This window comes from Sipha flava, unplaced genomic scaffold, assembly GCF_003268045.1.
Source record: "Sipha flava isolate LNK unplaced genomic scaffold, YSA_version1 263_pilon_pilon, whole genome shotgun sequence".
Lineage (NCBI taxonomy): Eukaryota > Metazoa > Arthropoda > Insecta > Hemiptera > Aphididae > Sipha > Sipha flava.
The window spans coordinates 44581-69808 of NW_020272925.1; the positions used below are offsets into that span (position 1 = coordinate 44581).

At 24.6% G+C, this 25228-nt stretch overlaps 3 protein-coding genes across 6 annotated transcripts; 1 reads left to right on the forward strand and 2 right to left on the reverse strand.

Moving 5' to 3' along the window:
• Positions 1 to 1687: 1687 nt before the first annotated feature.
• On the forward strand, positions 1688 to 24553 carry LOC112685055 (integrator complex subunit 11). 3 transcript variants are annotated; one of them, XM_025556822.1, is made up of 8 exons: positions 18756 to 19081; positions 22604 to 22788; positions 22850 to 23048; positions 23120 to 23263; positions 23327 to 23488; positions 23549 to 23788; positions 23879 to 24169; positions 24390 to 24553. In XM_025556822.1, the coding sequence occupies exons 1-8, from the start codon at positions 19049 to 19051 to the stop codon at positions 24486 to 24488; spliced, it is 1353 nt and encodes a 450-aa protein (XP_025412607.1). In that variant the 5' UTR covers positions 18756 to 19048; the 3' UTR covers positions 24489 to 24553. The 3 variants fall into 3 exon arrangements, with proteins under 3 accessions (XP_025412606.1, XP_025412605.1, XP_025412607.1); XM_025556821.1 differs by lacking the exons at positions 18756 to 19081; positions 22850 to 23048; positions 23120 to 23263; ... (2 more) ...; positions 23879 to 24169; positions 24390 to 24553 and adding exons at positions 1688 to 1730; positions 3335 to 4901; positions 5491 to 5744 and having other exon boundaries at positions 22604 to 22697; XM_025556820.1 differs by lacking the exons at positions 18756 to 19081; positions 22604 to 22788; positions 22850 to 23048; ... (3 more) ...; positions 23879 to 24169; positions 24390 to 24553 and adding exons at positions 1688 to 1730; positions 3335 to 4901; positions 5491 to 5758.
• On the reverse strand, positions 5922 to 7616 carry LOC112685056. Its single transcript, XM_025556823.1, has 3 exons — positions 7468 to 7616; positions 7087 to 7349; positions 5922 to 7004 (listed from the first exon to the last, which is right to left on the reverse strand). The coding sequence occupies exons 1-3, from the start codon at positions 7550 to 7552 to the stop codon at positions 5970 to 5972; spliced, it is 1383 nt and encodes a 460-aa protein (XP_025412608.1). The 5' UTR covers positions 7553 to 7616; the 3' UTR covers positions 5922 to 5969.
• On the reverse strand, positions 8728 to 18147 carry LOC112685054 (ras GTPase-activating-like protein IQGAP1). 2 transcript variants are annotated; one of them, XM_025556819.1, is made up of 33 exons: positions 18055 to 18147; positions 17619 to 17723; positions 17273 to 17507; positions 17071 to 17215; positions 16839 to 16996; positions 16644 to 16778; positions 16390 to 16474; positions 16250 to 16335; positions 16012 to 16165; positions 15787 to 15947; positions 15481 to 15615; positions 15245 to 15407; positions 15039 to 15181; positions 14854 to 14953; positions 14637 to 14782; positions 13503 to 13643; positions 12732 to 12902; positions 12556 to 12657; positions 12330 to 12494; positions 12134 to 12247; positions 11853 to 12067; positions 11536 to 11770; positions 11191 to 11288; positions 10905 to 11130; positions 10670 to 10834; positions 10420 to 10596; positions 10219 to 10348; positions 10039 to 10156; positions 9820 to 9972; positions 9581 to 9737; positions 9403 to 9527; positions 9114 to 9345; positions 8728 to 9006 (listed from the first exon to the last, which is right to left on the reverse strand). In XM_025556819.1, the coding sequence occupies exons 1-33, from the start codon at positions 18072 to 18074 to the stop codon at positions 8890 to 8892; spliced, it is 4812 nt and encodes a 1603-aa protein (XP_025412604.1). In that variant the 5' UTR covers positions 18075 to 18147; the 3' UTR covers positions 8728 to 8889. The 2 variants fall into 2 exon arrangements, with proteins under 2 accessions (XP_025412604.1, XP_025412603.1); XM_025556818.1 differs by having other exon boundaries at positions 15787 to 15950.
• Positions 24554 to 25228: the final 675 nt, after the last annotated feature.

Here is a 25228-nt window from a genome sequence, read left to right on the forward strand (position 1 = left end):
AGATCAAATTTCTTGAAAGTAAATGAGTACATATTTGAAAAGGTAGGAAATTTTAAATACTTAGGTGCAGATATTAATGAGGATGCCACGTTATGAGATGCCACGAAGAAATGAAAAGACAACTCATCGCAGCAAACAGATGTTACTATGAACTATTACAATTTTTAAAGTCTAAACTATTATCAAAAAAATCCAAAGTAACATTATATAAAGTTCTAGTCAAATCAGTAGCTCTGTATACAAGCAGTACTTGGGCGACGCGACAAAGTCAGATGAAAAAAACTTAGAAGTGTTCGAGAGAAAGATATTGAGGAAGAACAGTGAAGGAGAATATGAAATATAAAACAATAAAAACTTAGAACAACTATATAACGTAACCAATATGTTGGGATCTTGAAAAGCGCACGAATAGGCTGGGCAGGACATGTATGGAGATCAAGTGGACTAATCGGACAAATAACTGTATGGAAACCAAACGCAAAGAGACCCAGACAGAGATGGACGGATATAATAAAAGAAGACCTAAAGATGTTCGGAATAAGGAATGCTGAAGAAACGGCACAAGATAGAGAAGATTGGAGACATTATGTTGTTGCGGCAATGGGCCTTAAAGGCCTGTAAAAAGCCAAAGAAGAAGAATAAAATACTGATAAAATTACTATACATTTCTAAACATTTAATAATAATATTAAATAATAAAATTATACTCAATTAAAAATTAAATAATTATTCAAATAACCGTTATAGATTATTCGAATAAATAACTTTCCAAGACTATCGAATAATTCGATAGTTATTATTCAATAATGCCCATCACTAGTTTTAAACTTTGTCTAAACGTCGCATGTCACATAAGGTATAAGGGGACCAAACAACGACACCGTATTCTAATATCGTCCTAAATAACAAGCAATAAGTTTTAACTTATACTAATTTTATTTTATCAGTAAAAACTATGCTATTATTATTGTTGGATATTCAGAAAAGTTAAATTATTTAAATATGATGATTTACTGGAAAAAAGATTAAAGTGAACTCATTCATTCAAATGTGTCATGATGTGATCAATTGAAAATGAGGACAGATTGATAACTAAAAATCAATGGTAGTATGTAGATATTGTTAACAAATTTAAACAATGTACTCGCTGTTTCTGCAATTTACTAAAAATAAATAATAGTGTAAAGCTTATTTCTCATAATTTTAGACTTCATTTGGTAATAAAAACGTTTGATCTTGCACACGATTTTTAAAAATTTAAAAAAATAATTTTCCATATTCCTAGATTTAAATTATTTAAATAAAAATAATTAGTTAAATATATTATCAGAGACAAATATTTAAACAACGATCACAGATTATATTAAAAAATAAATGAAAATAATAATCTGTGATAGTAATTTAAACGTCTGTGATAATGATTATCTTTGTATGTTCTATTATCATAACATGCTCGGACATAAGCCTGATTATAACTATGTCTTTAATATATAAATCTTAGATGATTTACATGTATATGATCTAAGTCAATAACTGTGTAAAGATTAAATCAAAATATCAAATGTGTTATCTTAATTTTTATTAATAATAAAAAAAAACAATTTTTTTCTGTTTGCTTTTTAATTTTTTTTATTATATAACTTAACTATAACAATGTTTTTGATTAAATTATTGATTTTTAAATATTCATTTATATTATGATATTACTCACCTAATAATTTAAATTTAATGTAAGTAATTTATTACTTAACTATTTAAATAGTCTTATAGATATTGATAATATATATTTTTATTTTTTATATTATTACCAAATGGGTTATTATTAGTATTATAAAAGGTCTAAGTTACTATTAACTTAAATTATTTTTTTTATGATAGTGATTTTTAATATACGGAGAAACCAGAATCTGACAGATATCTATTAAATGTTTTTTAACTAGGTATTATTTGAAAACATTTAACATTAGCAGATGTCCAAGATAATAATTGTAAATATTAAATACCCCAAGTAACATTTACATAATTTCAGTTTTTAAAGGGTTACATTGACACTATGAAATAAAGAAAAATAATTGTACCAACGATTTTAAAAATTAATATCTTTTATCAATACATTTTAGACAATGATAAATAATAATATCAAAGTACGTATTTTAATTTCATAACGTATGTCTTATAAGTACACATTTAAAATAATATCTCTTATTAAAATAAAGTAGCTCTGTGTAAAACGACCAATGTATTTATTATTTATTTTTTAATATTTAGTTAAGATTTTATTGACTTTTTAATTTGAATCCAATCATACATTACAAAAAGAGCCGTTTTAAGGGAGGGCAATTGCCCCAGGTGCCGTAGTTTTGTGAAAGTAAGGGGGCACTGTTATCTGTACTTAATATACAACCTGTGCCTAGTGACCCTGAAGAAAAAAATTTGCACGAGGCACTGAAATATTCTCTGATTATAAATATAATATTCCACTACTTATTTATTACTTTCTATGTATTAACTACTAATTTATATATTTATAATAATTGTTCTAAAGTATATTTTAATAAAATTATCTTATTTACTAAATTTCTATTGCATTAATTTTTTTTTATATAAATATTATTTGTTACATTTTTACTAAAGAGCGGAATTTTAGGTTCTTAAAAGCTTAAAATATGATGCTAATATGCTCTAAAAAAACCCTAAAATAATTTCTAAATATTCCTTAAATTTGTAAATATGCAATGATATGATTTTTTTTTTCTTAAATAATTTAATAAAAACATTAAATTATTGTTATGGGCCATTCTTTTGGTAACAGGTAAATTATTTAAATATAAAAATTTAAAACGGTTCATACATAGGAGTATAAATATAATAAATTTATGTATAAAAAACAAAATAGTTAAATAAAAACAATGAACAACTTGTATGCACAATTCCTTAGTAAAAGATAAATTATTTAAAGGAAAAAATGGATAACAATTCCATACATAGGAGTATAAATATAACAATCACATTTTTTTTTCCTAGAAAAATCACAACTCGAGAAATTAATAAAATATGCTTTTTTATGAACAATAATTGAATATATTCAAAAATATGAAAAATAGGCTAAATATTCTCTAATGTCCAAAATATGCTAAAATATAAAAAATAAATGTTTTTTTCGGAACTCTATGATGGATAAATCGTCCACATTTTTCATCCTCATAAATCTGCATAAAACCAATAAAAATATGTAAAAACCTAAAGATTCGATTTCTAATTATTACAGTCAATATATTGTTTCTGTTGAAATTATTAACGTACATAATTATATTTAATTTTGTTTTGTTTTTAGTCTTTATTATATGAACACTTATCATGAATATAAGTAATCGCATCATTGTTACTCCACTGGGAGCTGGTCAGGATGTTGGCCGTAGCTGTATCTTAATAACAATTGGTAATCGTAATATTATGCTTGATTGTGGAATGCATATGGGCTACCAAGATGAACGTAAATTTCCCGATTTCTCATATATTACCTCTGATGGTAATATTACAGACATTATAGACTGTGTAATTATTTCACATTTTCATTTGGATCATTGTGGTGCACTGTCCTATCTGACTGAACATCTTGGTTATCATGGTCCTATCTACATGACACATCCTACTAAAGCAATTGCTCCAATTTTATTAGAAGATATGCGTAAACATTTAGTTGAATATGAAGAAGAAGCAAAATATTTTACATCTAGTGCAATTCGAGATTGTATGAAAAAAGTCACTGCAGTGAATTTACATGAAGTGGTTACTGTTAAAGACGATATAGAATTAAAAGCATACTATGCTGGACATGTGTTAGGAGCTGCCATGTTTTATATTAAAGTTGGAAATGATTCTGTGGTTTATACTGGAGATTTTTCAATGACTCCTGATCGTCATTTAGGAGCTGCTTGGATTGATAAATGTCGACCAACATTACTTATAACTGAATCAACATATGCTACAACGATAAGAGATTCAAAAAGATGTAGAGAAAGAGATTTCTTGAAAAATGTACACGAATGTATAGATCGTGGTGGTAAAGTATTAATACCAATTTTTGCATTGGGAAGAGCTCAAGAATTGTGTATTCTTATTGATACTTATTGGGATCGGATGGGTTTGAAAGTCCCTGTTTATTTTGCTGCAGGATTAACTGAAAAAGCTAATAGTTACTACAAAATGTTTATAACTTGGACGAATCAAAAAGTTAGACAAACCTTTGTACAACGAAACATGTTTGATTTCAAACACATTAAGCCATTTGATAAATCATACATGCACAATCCTGGCCCTATGGTTGTATTTGCAACTCCAGGTATGCTACATGCCGGCTTATCATTAAATATTTTTAAAAAATGGGCTCCAGATGAAAAAAATATGTTGATTGTACCTGGTTACTGTGTGTCTGGGACTGTTGGTAATAAAGTCTTAAGTGGTGCCAAAAAAATTGAAGCTGAACCAAACAAATTCATTGATGTTAAAATGTCTGTTGAATACTTATCATTTTCTGCTCATGCGGATGGTAAAGGTATCATACAACTAATAAAGAATTGTGAACCACAAAATGTGTTATTAGTGCATGGTGAGGAAGAAAAAATGAAATTCCTTCGAGCTAAAATTATGCAAGAGTTTAACATAAATTGTTTCATGCCTGCTAATGGAGAAACTGTAGAAATTGAAACAGCAAATATACATACTTTCAATATGAGTACTAAACTGGTTAAAGAAATATTAGATGACCAATCAAATAATTTGGGGAATGGAAAACGTTTAGTACATGGAGCATTCCTTTTAAAAAATGGATCCTCTAATTTAAATGCTATGAGTGTTAAAGATACTTTTAAAGAATTAGATATTCAACGTCATACTTTAAGGTTTGTTAATAATATTTTTTATTGAACAAATTTATACTTCAATTATTGCACATTTAAATACATTATTGAATAAAACATATAGCTATAAAATTAACTCATCAATGTGTTTTTTTATTTATTCAAAGAACATTTTATATTTGATAAGATAGATATAAAATAACTGAATATGTTTTTTTTTTAATTTGGCAGTGCTGAATTTTTATGATCTAACTTCTTTAGAACGAAAGAAAATAAAAACCAATTATTTTTATACTTTATTTTAACAATCTGATTCTATATAATGATAATAATCTAATTAGTACATTTTAAACACAACTTAATTTATAAATTTAAATTATATAAGTCCTGCTGAATAGATTTTAAATCTATTAATTTTTACAATGCAATCTTTATTAATGTTCAAATTAAACGATTCAGATAGTGAATTTAAATGCCCATTTACTAAAAACATTGTAATCTTATCAAATAATCTATAAAAAATGAAACCACTTGTCACTATTATTTTCAATATTACATTTTAAATTTTATATTTGGAAAAATTTGTATTTAGCAGACAATGTTAACTCAGTAAAATTTATTTTATTTTCAGATTTACATGTACAGTGGAAATTAAAGAATCATCAACACTTCAAAAAACTAAAGCAAAACTTTATAGTATGCTAGAAAATAATTTGCCAATTTTTAAAAGCAAACTCACTATGTCTGATGGATCAATATCATTGACATCAATTTTAATAACTGTTGAAGATGGTGTGGACTGTAATAATAAAAAAATTGTAATTTCATGGGCTAATGAAGATGAGCCATTGGGAAATCATGTTCTTGAAATGTTACAAAATATGAGTAAGTCTGATTAATGTATATAAACTATATACATTTTTAAATATATTTCAAAAGTTTTATAACTAAAATAAAATCGATTGAGAATTGTTTTCTATATATTTTATTTTACAATAGTTATAAAAATGTTTTATATATAATAAATATATAATTTAATTTATAATGAAATAATATATCAAGGTAAAAATATTTCATACATTTTTGAATAGTGTTTACAAATTTGAATTCCTAGAAATCTTCTTTACTAACAATATTTATATCTTCATGGAGTATTTCATTTTCCTTAAATATATCTGTAATATTATGTTCCATCATTTTGTCAATAATTGGCGGAATTCGTTGTTCAACTTTTTCTTGAACGTCAACTTTGTCTAAAACATCCTGTATTCTTTTTTTAATAGGAAGTTCCATTGCATCTACAATTTTGTTTCTTAAAATATTTGGAACAATATTGACGAGTGCTTCAGCTAAATAATCAATTGTACCTGCTCCATCCATTCGTAACTGAATATTTCCTACTGATAATCCAAACTCATTTAAATATGGTGCTAATCGTGTATCCATTGGTTGAGTTACATTTGCCTCTAGGTGTATATAATCAATTGAAAAACTTAAGACACCTGTTGTTTTAAGTATACCAGCAGCACCAATTTTCCATTGACAATGACCGTTTAGTTCTTGTGTTCCTATATGTATAACAGATATAATTGTTTGATTTTGAATACTCAAATGGATATCTCCCAATCTGTATATGCTGGATAATCCTGAAATCCATATTTCATTGATATCCAAACTAAATATGTTAAAATGTACTGCATTTATTAAATCTTCTACACGCCATGGATCATATCCCATGGATTTTATTTGTTGACGACTTTCGGCTATTAGCAAGTCCACAGGTGGTATTGTATTAGGAAAACGCTTAAAGTGTTTCATTTTTTCATCAAGTTCATCTTTAATCATTATATTTACTAATTTCATAATTATTGGCTTAATAGTTTGAACAACAAAATTTGTGAAACCATTAACAAATGTTTCATAAAATGGTACACTTGATTTATCTGTGTCCATGTGTAAACTTTCATAGTTCATATTCATATTTAAATCATTAGTCTCCAAGTGTCCAGATTTACTAACTTGTAATGTTAGTTGGCCATCTATGTGCAGTTCTTTTAGTGTAATGTTATAATATCCTTCATACATTTTCCAATAAGAATAGTTTCCTACTACCACTAATGTATCTATTGATAGTCCAAATTCTAACTAAAAACATAAATAACAGAATTAGAAATTTTACCGAATTAAATTAATGTATTGATGATAAGTATTTTCTAACTCTATATACCTGTAAATCAACCAAATTGACATATAATTTTTTTAGTCTAAACTTTGAATGACCTTTCATTGTTGAGTTATTCAAACTCCACAGAGGACTGTCTGTATCAGGTATTGGTTCAGGATCTGAATATGGTGGTGTTATAGCTTCTGGTAATCCAACAGGATCAGGATTTTGATAATGTTCAAGAACATTTTTAGTCAGTAAAGTTAAATTCAAAATACGTTCATTATCTTCAGATAAAGTTGGCCCTTCATCATCAAATGCATAATCTTAAAAATTAAACAGTCCTGTATATTTTATATAATAACAATCCAGTAAACTAATTGTTAAAATTAATTTACAATATATTATGAAGTACTATTCAATACACAAATAATTAATACTTACATCTTCCTATATTACATAAACAATTAGTGTTTAACATACAAAATATTCCTAAAAATACCACTTTTTTCATTTTTATGCTTAACATGAAAAATGAATTCAGGTGATTATAGGTTAACAATTTGTTTTGTACTAGATTATTTTATTCATTGTGTACACATACCTTTGACCTGAAATCTATTCATCATTCCAATGAATTATTTGATAAACATAATGAATATTAATTTTATCTCAATATTAAATATTAAACACAATAATGAAATTATGAATAATAGATATTTCAAAATATGTTTTACAATATACTTATAATGAAATACATTTGAAGTAATTAGTTATTTTTTTTTTTTTAAATAAATTTGTTAAGTATAAAAACCTAATATTTAAATCTGCATTGAGATATATAATACTAGACCACTTGAAGAATACAATTACATCACTATTTCAGTACTTTTTGTTTAAAATATATAAGTTTATTTTTAAAAATGATATTTACTTAATAAACATGTAAATAATTGATTTTCTAATTATGACATATATAAATAATTACTTATACAAGATATAAGCTTCAAAAACCTAGCTACAGCAGACCCGGCTCAAATGTTTAAACAAACATAGGCGAAATTTAGTTTTTGCCCCTTACGAGTAAATATTTTATCAAATATTTTTATTTATACATAAAAATTGTCCAGGAAAAATGCCGCCATAGGCGTGGGCCCATGTCGTCTACCCCCCGAGCTGGGTCTGAGCTACAGTATTATCTGGGATTTATTTTTAATAAACTTTATTTTTTTAAATTTATTATTAATTAAAAAGTAATTTAAAATAAAAAAAATATTTGATGATCAAATTTATTTATTTAAAAATTAGTTGTTAATTTGATTACCAATTTATATAATCAATAATTTGGTCACAATAATGAATAAACTTATTAAATTAATATTATACATTTGGATAGAACTTGATATTTATTATTACTTAGTTTTTTTAGAGAGCATTTTATAATTAAGCATATACAGTTATAAGATATACATAATATATATAGAAATAGTTTTTATTTATTATAATTATATAGTTATTGATATTAGAACTAGTTTTTTTTAATTAGCCTAATACTTTATTAAAAATAAAGTAATATTTAGTTTCTATAACTGAAATTACAATGCAGTTTTTACTTGTTTATTACTAATTGTGTAATTTTAATTATATAAAAAAAAAAAGTAATTAATACTAATTATATATTAAGTTAAAAAAAAAATATTTGAATACATTACAGAGTACATGATTAGTGATGACAATTAACAAAATTATTATAAAATATAATACTACTATGAAAAAATAATATAAACATTCTTTGTAAAACCAGATGTTGTAACTATTACATAAATATTTTAAATTTTAAAATCATAAATTATTTGTGCATTTATTTTAATGTTTACAATAAAATTTTTTGTTCAATAAAAACAGCAATAAGTTGACATTCACTTTGGCTGTACCAAAAATATCCATTATAGTTGCACCTTCAAATTGACGTTTTAATAAATCCTTTTAAAAAATAATATATAATAGATTAATTATTGTATAATTTAGAATAATTAATATTACAATGGTTATTTCAGTTATTATTTTATCTTGTATAGAAAATAACTTACTTGTATATCAATATTTATGGTTTCCATTTCTACCCCCATAAATTTCCCTTTAACTAAAAATACTCCATGTATATCAGTTGGACCAATTTCGAACTGAGCATTTTTAAATTGTCCATCTGGAAGTCCTTCAACTTCGATAAGGACTCCTTTCTCACGTAATTTAGCTGCGGTATAGCGTATACTTTTCTTAGACTTTAATTGTTTACCTCTATTAGATGCATTTTTTTGTTTCCTAAATAAATAACAAATTAAAATAAATAAAACTATTATTACATTTTTTTTTTTTTACTTCTGGCCGGTATTTTGTTTATCTAAACAAGTTTGTATATATTGTTCATAAGATTTTATTTTTTCATTTAAATATTGTATTTTCTCATCCAACCTCTGTTTAGTGGATTTTAACATTTGCAATTCCTAAAATTCAATACTTAAAATTACATATTCAATATATTTTTTACACTACCAACTTTGATTTGTATTTGACGATATTTATTTCGATTACAAATATCTTTTGCCACGGATGTAATTATACCTTGATATCCATTTTCTTTTGTCACAATACCTTCTTCTTCTAAAACTTTCAAATGTTTTCTTAATTTTCCTTTGATTTCTTTTAATGTACCCCTTTATATACATTATTTATAATTAACTAATTAATATTATCATATATTATTTTATGCTTCAAATAAATTAAAATATGGCATACACTTCATAGTCGACATTATTTCCAGAAATTGTTATTTTTGATTCTCTTTCAGCAAAACGACATTCTTCATCTGGAGTAGAATCTATTCTCAAAGACCCTGGCAATGTATGGCCACTTAAATATGGAAGTACTCTTATCAATAACTCTTTTGTTCTAAAATTACAAATTTATATGTCATATTAAAAACTAAAATGCATAAATATTTTAAAATACACTTACTTTATAAACAATTTAGTTACAGATGCTGTTTTAGTACTGGGTTCAAATTTATCTGATAGGGTTAGACAAACTTGAACTGTGGCAATGCGTCTTTGGACCATAATATCATCATCATCAGCTAAAAAATAAATAAATTCTAGTAAAAACATTAAATAAAATAAAACAATAATAATTCCTTACATCCATAAAGTTGTGAAATTGTTGGTGCCGATGGTCCTAATTCATCAAGTAATTGATGAATTGGATCATTAGGATCCGGTGCAACTTGATCAATATTATCTAGTAATAAAGAATGTGTTTCTTGTATTTCCTAAGTAGAATTAAGTACATAAAATATTTTTATCATTTTTATTAATATAGAAATATAATTATATTTCATACCTGTAATGTAATATTTATTGTTGGTTTTGTCAAAAGTGTTACATCTGTAAATTCATTAATATTATAATATATTTCTGGATCATCAACATTACTACAATTGTTGAAAAACAATTTTAATTTTGTGTAACAATCGAGTATAAAAGGATTCATACATTTTAAATGAATTTCATCCTTGTACTAAAAATGATAGTAATAATCATGTATAAATATAAAATTATACAAACATTTAAAAATCCAAATAATTTCATACCCCTTTTTTATTTGAAGCATATTGTAAAATTTTTGCTACACTAGCTAAATTATGTCGTTGACGATAACTTATTCCATCTTCGATTTTTGTTTCAAATATATCATATATTTCAGGTGTTATAATAACAGGATTCATGTATAAATTATAGACAAAATAGCCAATTATCTTAACGAACATTTTAAATTAATTAACAATTATTTTTACACATAGTTTAACTAAATAATCATATACATACCTTATAAACCTCATTTTCTCGTGTATCAGGAAATAGTTCTTGTATAATTTCACGTAATGTTCGAGCTGTGTATAATATAGCATAAGGTATTAATGGTTTAGAATCTAAAATTTTATTTAAAAATTCTTCTGTTATATTCTGTAGCTGTTCCAAATTATGAGCTAATCTTTTTTGAACTTCGTCATACTTTAGAGCAGTTTGTTGGTCAACAGAGTTTGGTAAATCTCTATTAATAAAATAGAATATTGTAATTATTTAAAATTAGAATTATAAAAGCGGTTCATACGAAATTTCTCCGGTGTTGGTCTCCAATTCATTACGCCATGTTCTGTAAATTGTTACTGGGTTTGTGTCAATAAATAGATTATTTCTATGATGTATCAGCTAAATACAGTTATTAACACATATTAGTTTAATATTAATTAATTTTTTTACAATATCTTTATTAACAATTGGATTTATTTGTTTAGTGGTAATAAACCAATGATAATGTAAGCGTTAAATTTGAGAATTAAAGTAAAGTATGAAAATATGGATTTCAAAGTTATTTTATAAATTTAAATTAAAAATATAACTTCATCATTATAAACAATCAGTGAAAAAGTTAGTTTATTAATAATTAATAATATACCTTTTCTACAACTGTCTTAAAGATTGTATTTAAACGCTTCTGATTATCAAAACATCTTGCTTGATCAACAATTGCTTTTAATATATATAAATTTGAAGTTTTAATTTCTGCTGCTTTAGTACAATTTATTTTAATTTCTTCCTTCAAAGCTAATGTCAATAGCTTTAACATAAAATAAGCATCACGGCTATTGCTTCCAGCATTGAAAACTGACATAAGAATTTGTTCTAAAAATCTGAAATAAATTGTAATCAAATGCAATATTTCATTCAATATTATCTTATTTTAGAAAAGTTTTAATAATTTAAAATATTTACTTAGATATATGGCGAACTGAATAAGGCAAGCAGAATATTAGTTTTGTTAAATAATAAGGTTTTGTTTGAAGCATATAAAACAAATGCTGATAACATTCTAATAAGTGTTTGCTATTTTTATTTAAAGACATTAAGCTAATTGAATGCTGCATATTATTTGATGGATGTATTTTATTGATATCTTCATTGGCTTTTACTTTATGACCAATAACATCCTTAATAAAAACAAAATATTATTTTATACTAATGTTTGTAGAAAATATACAATACATTAATATTACCTGTAAAGATATTCTATTTTGAATGAGTAAACCTATTTTAATATCTAATTCATCAGCTTCATGTGACATTTTATTACTTAGACGTATATGTTTAGTAATTTGGCCACGAAGGTTCTGATATATGAAAAAAAAAAATTAATAAATAACACATTTATTTATGATTCTGTATTAAGAATAACAAAGCAAAAAAATTCACTTGTAGTTCTAACTCCCGATGATAGTCTTCCAAATTGAAATTAAGTAAACGAGCAAAATGTTTAACAATCTTATAAGGAGGATTTGCTGTATGAAACAAGTGATAAAAATTATTACGAACCATTTTACCTCTCCAAATAGCTTGTATCTGTATTATATGTTTCACCTAGAATACAAAATTATTGCTATCTCATACAGTATAAACATTTTATTTTGTTTTCACTAACATCACTTGTAGTATAAACCCGTTGGAAAGGTTTTAATTGTTTTCTAACTTTCTTCATCATAGCTGACCATTGTCTGCGAAAAAGAATACATCGCCACCAATTCTGAAATAGTTATAAGTCAATAGGTTAAATGTATAAGACAATTAAATTAATTAAAAAATAAAAATAAAACACACTTGTATTTTTATAGCATAATATTCTTGTTTATTACTCCATTTATTTTTGTTTTTTAGTTCCCTTCTAACTAAAAACCCACGAATATGTGCTTGAAGTTGAGTAATCATTTTTTCCATTTCTTCAGATTCTTTCCGATGTTGATAACTTTTTTTCATATTCATTATAGTAGTCTATAGAAAAAAGAAAAAAAAAGATTAATTATATAATGTTACAATTTATTTTTATCCACCAAGCATAAATTGTCATACAAACATGGATTGTCATCACACAAAATTAGTTCTGATATAAAAAATTTGATCAACACCACATAAATCAATTATATATTATAGAAGAAAACCACATATGTAAATTTATAATATTTTTAATTAAGGCAAATTTCAGACTTCACTTCTATATATTTTTTTTTTTAACAAAATTGGATTTTAATAATAGATTGTTTATTGTAATTGCTGCATCTAACATTCATGTAAAATTAATATCTTCTAAACTTTTATTAGATTGAAAATTATTATTATGATAAATGTGTAAATGCAAACTGATTAGGTTTTTTATAGTTATTTAATTTAATTAAATATATTTTACTATTTTAGAAGTAATAATTGTAATAATCAAGAATTGAAAAATTACTTTTTGTAATATCTGAGCTAATTATCTTAAAATACCAACTTTGCAGAATTGAAAAATTTGATAGAAGTTTAATAATATACACCATAGTAATGATTAATATCTGTCACATTAAATTTATACTTTTAAAATTACTTTATACTTGCCTGTATTTCTTCCATATTTAAATATTTCGGTGTAGGGAGAAAATTTGGTTTTTCCCACGAATAATCTAAAGTTTCTAGGTTTAAATAAACACATCGACCATAAGGTGTTTGATGCACAACCCAAGGACCTTTGTATTTTGCCTGAAAATTGATCAAATATTGAATATATATAAAACAAATATCTATTTTGAATTCAAACCATAGTAGTGAGCTTTATTTTATCAAATTAAGAAAAATACAATTTAGACAATAGTTCATAATTTAACAACACATTAGTTTTGTATTCTATAAAACTATTAAGTTCTAAAAAAATAATAAGAAAAACTTTACAAATGGTTATTTTTAAAGCACGGATTTATATGCATTGGCATATTTATTCTGGTTGGTCGTATGATATGCTAAATTAACAAAAAATTTGTTTTTTGACAACAATTTAAACAACAAATTTTTTTAGAGCATATTTTTGTATATTTCAATTTTTTTTTTTTTTTTTGATAATTTTGAAATATATTCTAGGTATTGTAATATATTGAGTAAATCTGTTTATGAAAAATGTAGAAAAGTATTATCAAAAAATGAAGACTATGACATAGTTTAATTTTAAATGAAAATAATTTTTAAATGGCGAAATTTAATCAATTCAAATTGGCAAAGATTTATCCTCAAATTAAATGATATATTTATACATCACCTATCACTATTGTAGACGTAAAAAGATAATTTTTAAGATATAAAAATGTATTGACTGACAAACGCAAATCAATGGTTTGTGAAAATATAACTAAAATTATTGCAATTTGCATTTAGGATATATTTTTGATATTGATTCTTTTTTTCTTATAGATGAAAACTACCTACACAAAATTATTTTGGTTAGTAAAATCCTTTAAAAATAAGGAAAAAAAATTTATAGTGGGGTTAAATAATTTTTTTTATGTATTATTTTAATTAAATAATAAATTTTTCTAAATTTCAAGTACATATTTTTTGTCTTAAATGCATATTTTAATATATTAGTGCATTTAAATCTATGCTATAGTTATTATAAAACCACTATATTGACAATGTATTATCTTATAATGTCCATTACATAAAAAATAAGCATTCTGATAAAATTCATATGATTGAACCTACCTTTGATTCCAGTAAATGTAACAATGTAACACAAATTTCTTGTTGTTCCATTTCACTCATTGGAACAAGTTTAAGGAATTCTTGTGCTAGTTTAGTTCTTTCATTCTTAACCAAAGACAAGTTCACTGATAAGAGCCATTCAGCACCTTAATCAGTATAACATATTCATTTAGCTTAGATGTAACAAAGATTTTAACTTATATAATTTAAGACTCACTTCTATGAATACTTTCAACTTCATCGCACACTCTTTTTAAAACATCTTCAACGTCATCTTTCCAAATTTCAACATCATCTTCGGAGTCATTTTTTCGATTCTAAAAAGTACATATATAATACATAAAACTATAGCAATTTACTTTTATACAATTTAAAGTAAATATTTACAATATTTATTCATACCAATAATAATTCAAATGCATATTGTAAATCTTTTGCTTTTACTGAATATTCTAATCTTAATGTAGGATTCATTATACATTGCTTCATCGTATTAAAATCATTCCATTTTAAGGCATAATTTAGTTGTTGTAAAACATTTATTACTGATAAAAAACAATGAAGTAAATCAAAATATGTTTTCAAATTATATATTTATAATTAAATACCTTCTTTGTTTTGTTCTAACTGGTTATGAACAATGTTTACACAGTCTTTAATATTCATAAATGATAATATCCCAAAGCTACCTTTATTTATAACTTTAAATCGTCTACATGCATCAAATGCACTCCAATATTGCAGTTTTAACCCAGCATCAAGTTCTTGATCCTAAGTATTTTTAAATTTTTCAAAATATAATATTTTAGATTTTTATAAGTGTATAATAAAAGGGTATTTTTACTGGGAAAAATTTTTTTAATTTTGCTAAACGATCCCATGTCAAATCAATATTTTCTGAAAGAACTGCTTTTGTGACATCTGCTATGAGATTAAGAACTTGCAAGCTCTGTACAATATCATTATAACTCAAGTTTTGCTGCAAAAATTCAAAAATAGCTGTGATGCATAATTTTGATGAATTAAAATTGTAAAAAAAAAAAATACATCTCTCGTTATTTTACATATAATTTATATGTGAAAACACAAAATTTTTAAACAACGAATAAATATTTTTAAAAAATTAATTAATACTTAAAATCAGTCTTACATCTATATCACATCGATCTATCTTAAGTTCTTCAAAATATAAAGGAATTGCAAATTCATTGATGAGATGATTTAAGTTTAACACTGGATCTTTTATGATACGTGTAAAACCATCTATGTCATTAATGATTAATGTATCATTTAATTTTTTTATTGAAATTTCTTCTAAAGATAAATTTCATAATTAATGATATGAATAAGCTATAATAAATATATAATATTTTACGTTTTTGGAAATTTAATGCATATTGGTTTCCAGAATTGACAATACGTTGAAGATAACATTTTTTATCAATTGTATTCAAATTCTTATAATTAACAGTCCGCAATAAATTTTGGAATTCAGATTTATAATATCTACCATTTTGTTTTTGAACATCCTAAAAAAAAAAAAAAAAATTATAATTATTATTAAGTAATATATTCATAAGAAAATGCATTTGTTAATTACTTATAATACTTACAATGAGTGGGATATATTTTGATTTTAATATATTTATAATTTCATCTTCACAAGTTGCTTCAATCATTTCATTCCACTTTAGGTCAACTATAAAAAAAAATTAATTTTTAGTTTGAATAGAATAAATTTAAAGTAACTTACTATTAGTTGATGAAATATATCCTTGTATTTCATTTTGAGTTAAAATATCATCATATGTGTCAGGTTCAAAACTTTCACTTAAAGACTGAAAATATGAATATCAATGATTTTTATTTTCAGAAAAAATTGTTAATTACTTTTGATGTATTATTATTAAAATGCAATTTATAATAATATAAAATTATTATGCTTCTATTTTTTTAAAAGCTTCAACAACTATTAAGTAAAGCACTAGATTCTTGATTTTGAATTACCTTATTCATAGTAGCATCTTCTTTTGAATGTTGAGCATTACGCAAAACTTCTAAATATTTATCTATATAATTCAAATTTATAAATTGTAATTTTGCTGCTTTATTGCAGAGACTTTTAGTAAAATAATTCATATCCTAAAATATTAAATATATGAATATTATAATATATACTACAAAACCATAATATTTTTGAACCTTAGATTTAATAGAATTATTTATTTCTAAAATTGCTTCATGTAATGTTAATGTGTTTCCTTTGATATCTTCTGATAACAATCCTGCAATTTTTTGGAATTTAGGAAGTTCTATACCATTTTCAGCCAATTCTTTCCTGGTAGCAGTTATTGTTTCAGCTAAAATATTAAATATAAGTACCAATAATTGAATTATTTTAATTTATTTTACATTCAAAATTAAATATATTCACCAGAAAAATCAACTTTTCCATATAAATCTTGGATTAATGGTGCTTGACCTCGTTTGAATAAATGGGTACTTAGAGCATGTAGACAGTAAATCACTTTTGGCATATTTTTTTTATCATAAACATCAGTAGTTTCAGGGTGAAATATCTAAAAAAAAAAATAATAAATTAATAATCAAACAAACAAACTAATAATAATATTCACCTTTGGTAGATTAACAGTATTTAAAGATTTTAACCAATAATTAATATTATCTGTATGACGATACTGAAGGCCAGCTGTCTTATAACGTCTTTCATCGCGATCATAAATACAAGACATTGGAACAGTAGAAGGAGCTATGAAATTCCCTAGTTTAGCTAATAAAATACCATTTCGCAAATGATCTTCAAGCTCCATAACAGGTGGTAAAGTGGTTTTCAAACAAGACTCCAACCACCTAAAAATCCATCAATGATAAATGGATATTATAAAATCAATCATTGGTTGTTGTAGAATAAGTAATTAATATATTTTGATTTATTTTTACTAATTATAAATAATAACATACACTTTGGTTTCTTCTAAATGGCATAGATATTCATAGGCCAAATTATCTTGTCTTATGATATCAACTTCAATAAGTCCATCGTTTAAGTTCATTGGCGATTTGTTACTAAAAAAAAACTTTTTATAAATATATCATATAATTTCAACGATATTATTTTGGTAATATTTGAATTTTAAATAAATTCATTAGAATGTATGAAAGTACATACTGAAATTTCTAACCATCAAATAATTTCAACTTGAAAACTCAATAATTTTAAAATTGTTTTAATTTATCAAAAATAATTTGTAAACTTTAAAATTATTTCTCTTTACAGTTGCAATATAAATGTGTACAGAATTATAAATTTGTATACAATTAACGCAAAGGTAACAATAATAATTAATAAATAATGAACAAAATTTTGGTTAAATATATTATTCATTAAATTGATTACCTTGATTGTATCAACGCCATTTTTCATGTTATTTGTGAAAATTAATAGTTGAAGTCATCAAATAAATATATTTTAAATATGGCAGATATTATAAATCAATACTATTTTAAAATAGGAATTTTTATGTTTGATATTTAAAAAATTTTAAATTTAAACAAATTATCATTCAAATAAGGTGTTCTAAAGACAATTTTTAATTCATGGTTAGGTATTCTCAATGAATTGAATATACCATCAATAAATATATACGTTACATTAAGAAAAAAAACACCAATGTGTGCAAAATATTAAATAGGTAAGTAAAAACCAAATCATTATCACTACATTTAATACGTTAAACTTTAACGGTTATCGAATAGAAACACTATTATCAAACTCTTCAATGACTGATAACTATCTCTACAAGTAAAACAGAAAATTATAAATATGTAACCCTATTATAGTAAACAATATATTTATGAATTATTTAGTTCTTAATTGAAGTACCTATTCTGTTTTTAAATAGAATATTTAAATATTCTAGAGATAGTTATGAGATATTTTATAAATTTCAACGGAAAATTGCTCATGAGCGGATCAAAAATAAATACCAGATTAAGTGTAAGATGTCTTACGTTGGCCACACTCTAGAAATATAGCGTATAATATATAAGATACATAGTGGGGAGAAAATCCGTTAAAATAATTCAATTTTCTCACTGTCTAATATTCTTTCTATGGCCTGTCTTATTGAATCGAAAATTGAACAATTTTTCTTGTTACCTGTAATAAATCACTGTATAGTGTATAGTGTACATTTGTACTTTTTTCTTTCTATTTTTGTATACGTTAGTCGTTGGTTTTCCAGAACTATTTTTGTTAAAACTTGTTAAACAGCACGTTATACGTATAATTATACTAGTTTCATTTAAATCACGGACCTAAGTGTTTTCCTCTTTTAAAAACGGTTTTCAATTGTTCTTTTTCGTTCACTATTGTTATCATCTATTGAAAAATGGCAACCGGCATTAGACGTGACATGCACTTGGTAAGATTTTTATACTTTAGTTCACAGATCAATAGTACAATTATATTTTAGTAAGTTATAATAATGGCCGTGCATTTGCTCGGTATGTTGTAGTATATTTCGATGCATTTAATTAATACAACTATAATGATAGTTATTATTAAATAATTGCTTAAAAAATATGTATTGGTGAAAATCATTATTCAATTGAAATTATTAATAGGTACTTCAGATTTATCAATTTATATTTATATCATTTATATTACCATCATGAAACGTGATATAATATATATTTCTCTATAATTTATTCGATTACTTGAAAATAAATCTATTTTGCTTTTTAGGGTAGTAGGTATTATTTTATAGTTTTTATCAAATCTTTATTTACTTAAATAATTATTTTAGTTTTAAAACATACCTAAATAATACTTTACAGTTACATATTTTTAAAACATAAATAAGTAATTAATTAATATTATTATCATTGTTTCTCAGTCACTTTGTAAACTTCTTATATGATAAATTCATGTGAGTTAATTTTTCACATAGTTACCTATGTTAAATTATATGTAAAAAAAAATATATAAACTACATATTAAATTTAAAATACATAATATATCATAGTTTTATAATATTAAATTATTAAACTTAAGATTCTTTCAAGTTTAGTTCATTATACTAATGTAAATTTAATATGAAAATTATCCTTTAGAAAGTTGTTAATGTTTTAATTGATTATAATTGAACTTTTTTGTATAATATTGTTAAGTCTATCCAAGTATTTTTTTTTTCATAAAAGTTCACAGGCAGTGCATTTAAATTTAAATTTTTAAATGCTTTATGTTTTTTGGATTTTCCAATTATCAGTAAAGCTAATCTATGATTGTATTTTCTTACATCATTACAGTGATCATATCTTTTAGTGGTTTTTTTTTTTTTTTAGTCTAGTTTTGTTAGAGTAATTATGTTGTTCTCTAACAAGTTCAGATTATGTATATTGCAAATTTTTTTTTATAATTGTTCTTTGAATTCAATAACAATTGCATTATTTGTATATTTTGCCAGTTTCCTTTTTTTTTTTTTTTTTGTTAACCGAGAGTGTTTGTTTATCTAGTTTCTGCTGTATGTACATTTGGATAATTTATATAGGATAGATTTAAGTATATTCAATAAAGTACTGCACCAAAAAAAGATAACATGATACTAACAGTAATGAAAATAAAATGGAAAATTCTTCTTTCAGTCTTCAATCCTTAGATTGGTTTGTTGCAGTTTTCCTTGCGTCCCTATCATTACCCAATTCGTTTAGTTCCTTATAACTATTCTTCCGTTAATTATGATTTGCTTCATGTACTCCATCCTTGGTGTTCTTCCTATATGGCCTTCAACGTCGCCTTCTATGACGATTTTCGATAGACTCTCATGGCGTAGTAAATGTCCTATCATTTTAGCCCTTCTAACTTTTATGGTATGCCATAGTATTTTCTTTTCTTTTATTCTATTTAGTACTGCTTTATTCGTTATTCTATCAATCCATTTAATTCTTAACATTTTATGATAACACCTCATTTTGAAGATCTCTAGTTTTCTTTTCTCTATTGCACTGATTGTCCAGGTTTCACAGCCATATAAGGTAATACTCCATACATATATTTTTAAGAACCTTTTTCTTACCTCTAAGTCCATACTATTGGTGGTTAGTATGTGTCTTTTTTTCTGGAAAGCCCTCTTCGCTTGTGCTATTCTACTTAGAATTTCATCTTTACAACGGCCATCTTCCGTTATTTTACTTCCTAAGTAATTAAAATGATGCACATGTTCAATGCGTGCTTTATCTATATGAATATTAAGTTGAACTGGGTTTGTCTTGCTGCACACCATAACCATTGTCTTTTTTTTATTTAATCTCATTCCATATTTGTTCCATAATATTTTATTGACCTTAGTTAAAATCTTTTGCAGGTCATTTTCTGTTTCTGCACAAAAAGTAATGTCATTGACAAATCTCAGTGGATTAATTGTTCCTCTATCTATTCTAACTCCTTGCTTAGCTTCTATTCTTAATTCTTTCATTACTTCTTCAATATATAGATTAAACAGCATCGGTGATAGGTTACAGCCCTGTCGTATACCCTTTTTAATTTTTGTTATTTCTTCTTTCCCATCTATAATTATTATATATATATTATTAATAAATTTTGGTTTTTGTATAAATTATAGATGCATCTTCTGTCGTAATATTTAATTCCAATTGATTTTAGAATATCAAATAATATATTCCACTTTATATTATCAAACGCCTTCTCCAAATCAACAAAGGCTATAAATGTATCTTTGTTTTTTCTAATTTGTTTTTCAATTAGTACTCTCAGCGTTACGATTGCCTCCCTGGTTCCTGTGTTTTTTCTGAATCCAAATTGATCTTTACCCAGATTTTCTTCATTCTTTTTATCTATCCTGTTTTTGATTATTTTGATGATAATTTTAGAGGCATGTGTGATGAGGTTTAATGTTCTGTGTTCTTCACATTTTTGTGTTCTTTTCTTTTTTGGAATCAGTACCACAATACCCTTCTTGAAATCACTAATGGTTTTTCCTTTTAAATATATTTCATTCCATATTTTGTACAGTTCTTTTCTAACATTGATAACATAAAATATTTAACCTATAATGGAAACTATATTAACAATAATTTATAAAATAACACTGAGGATTTTTGAAATGAGCATCTTCTAAATCTTTTTCAGAAGGCATTATGAATACTTTTACTTGTTATACTATTGATTAGTGTTAGCTGTTCTTGATTATTTTCAGTTTACTGAAGATGTTTTCGCAATCAATGTTACATGATAGATTTAAAATTTACCCATAAGTTCTGTATAAATGTGTAAATTAAGTAGAATTTATACGTAAAAAAAAAAATTAAAGTTTTTGAATCTTTAATAGACAATTGGTTGATATCATGATTTAATCTACCATAAATCATAATATTAACTAAACTCAGAAATTATAGCTAAGAATTATAATGAAATGTACAAATTATAAACTCTTAATAATGGCCCCTTGGTGCTCATTGATATATGGCCAGACCCTGTAATTCAAATGCTTATTATCCTACAAGACAATGGGCCAGTCAGTCCCTGAGTATAGCAGGTAAATTGTAAGTATACAGATGCTGTTATTTTATTTAGAATATATGCCATAAATTAGCATTTATCAACCTAAAATGCGCAAATATAAAAAGGTTAAGGAATAATCGCTATCTTAAGTGATTTTATATACATATATACTTTTATAAGCTTAACTAATCATAGTAATAATTATAGTAAAATAATGATTTTTCATCTCCAATCATCTTTGTGACTCAATGTCCTGCATTTAAATGTTGGTACACCAAAATTTGGTGTAACATTTAATGTTCTTACACTTTTTTTATTGTTTTATGATACATATCATAAGACATTTTTTTTCTGGAACAAGAATAAAATGTTTCAACTTTAATATGCATGTCTGTATATATATATATATATATATATTTTATAGAGACAAGATAAAGTATATTCTGAAAACAATGTTCCAAAAGGAGTCAAAGATCTTAAAAGCAGTGGTGTATTAGCTACTAGAAGACCTGTTCTTAATGATTTGAGTAGTAACTTGCAGAATAATCAAAATGCTAATCAAAAATCAAAAATTATAATAACAAAACCAACTACTAGACTTGCAACCAAGTATATTTAACTAATATATTATTTTTTTTTGTTAATAATAATAAAAATATTTACACTTTAGTTTAAATCGCTCAACCCTTCCAACCAATGTGAAAGTGAAACCTTCATTAAATACTTCTAAGACTGTTATTAAAGGTAATACTGGTTTAAATGAAAATGTATCAAATATTCCAAAAGCTATCACAAGACCTAAAACTGTTGGATTGGTGAAATCCTTTAGAGGAACTTTGACCAGAAGCTCATCGCTCCGAAACAAATCAGTTAGTAAATTTAATTTATAAAAAATATAAAAAAATATCCAAATTATTCAGTTATAATTTAAAATGTGCAGGTTCAACTAACAGAAACACAAAAAAAAGAAAAAGAGTGGATTTCTGCTTGCAAAGTTGATACTGTTGACAAAAATGATGAATATGATCCTTTTCTTGTTGGGGCTTACTCTAAACAAATTTTTGAATATTTAATGACCTTAGAGGTAAATGCTATTAAATAAATTATTTAGTATAGTTCTAATACTGGTTGTACATTTCATATTTAGGATAAAAGTATCATAAAACCAGATTATTTAGCCAATCATAAATATATTACTCCATCCAACCGTAGTGTTGTAGTTGACTGGTTAGTTGAAGTACAACAAGAGTTTCAAATTATGCAAGAATCCCTTTATATGGCAGTTGGAATTCTTGACAGATATTTACAAGTAAATTCATTTTTTTAATTTAATTTATAAATTTAATAAATTTAATTAAATTTATTATAGGAAAATAAAAATGTTGCACGGAATAAACTTCAATTACTAGGAGCAACAAGTTTACTACTTGGCTGTAAATATGAAGAAATATATGTACCTGAAATCACTGACTTTATCTATTTATCTGACAATGCTTTCACGAAAGATGAAGTTAAATCTAGTTTAGTAGATGTGTTCCGAACAATAAATTATTCACTATCCAGACCATTCTCATTAACTTTTTTAAGAAGATTTAGTAAAGTATCTGGTGTAAGTCACACAAAAATACTTGTATATTATATTAGGGTCACGTGTATAATATTTAGTTTATGGTTTATTATTTTTTTTATTTTTTTATAGGCTCGATCATCTCAACATTCTTTGGCTAAATACTTTTTAGAATTGGCATTAATTGACTATAATGTATCACACATTAAACCATCCGAGATGGCTGCATCTGGCCTATTGTTGGCAATTGTTATAACAAACGACCCTGAATTAGATGATAGACCTGAAGATGTCAAATCATTGTTATCTTTATACTGGACAGATCTACTACAAAAACACTCAACATATAAAATGGATGATTTGATATCTACTGTTCAAGCCCTTGCTAATTTAGTACTCATTGCACCAGAATGGAAGTATAAAGTATGTTATATTTAAATATATTTTTCAAAGAACCGTAAGTTCTTTTCTTTTTACAAATATTCAGTGCATTAATAAATTATTTAATATAAATCATTTTTTTATCCATTATAATAGACATATTTATAGCACTTTCAATCTTCAGTAAAATGGTTTACATTACATTTATATTATTATGTTAAGACGAATTATTTAATATTTTTTTTTTTTTTTTTTTACCCAGGCTGTTTACAAAAAGTACCTTAGTGCTAAAATGGGAAGAATCACCTCCAGCTCCTTACTGAGTTCCCCAGCTATGAAGTTTATTGCACATAAATGTTAATTTTATTTTTTTCTCAAACCTAACTATTATAAACTTATTTTTATATATTTGTTTTATCGTGAGTGGTAATGCCACATTTTTTCAATTAAGTTTTTATTTAAATATCATACTAACAATACTATTTTTAAATACATTTTTGCGCATTAATCATGCTTGTACATTTTAATGTTTTATTATTAAACAAAACAAATATGCTTGTAAATTTATTAATATGTTTAGTTTGTTATATTTTATAAGTGTTTTTTGATATTTTATCATTGTATACAGTAACAATTATTTGAACACTCTTAATTTATAATTTTACTACATTGAACGAAAGCCAGATCGTATTGAAATTATGTTAGCATTCATCTTGAACAGAAAAAAAAAAATTTGTGGGTGTTCATGAATTATTCCTAATTAAAGAAATATTTAATTATTTACAGATATTAGACTGAAAAATTTCTTTTTAACACAACTAAAGTTTTACTAATAAAACATGCTGCTATTCCTTACCATCCTCAGTATAAATATATTGTCTTTAAATTGTTTCCTTTTATTGAATCAAGGGTCATCAATCCTTGTGTATGGCTTTCATATTTATACCAAAATTTATTATTTTGTAAAATTCAGTTTGAATCATTTTAGCTTAAGTAATTTTTATTAAATACATGCTTTGTAAATCTTGAGTATGTAAATCAATTACACTATTTAGTATTTATTTATTTTATAATTTGAACTTTTCTTTATTTTACATTTGA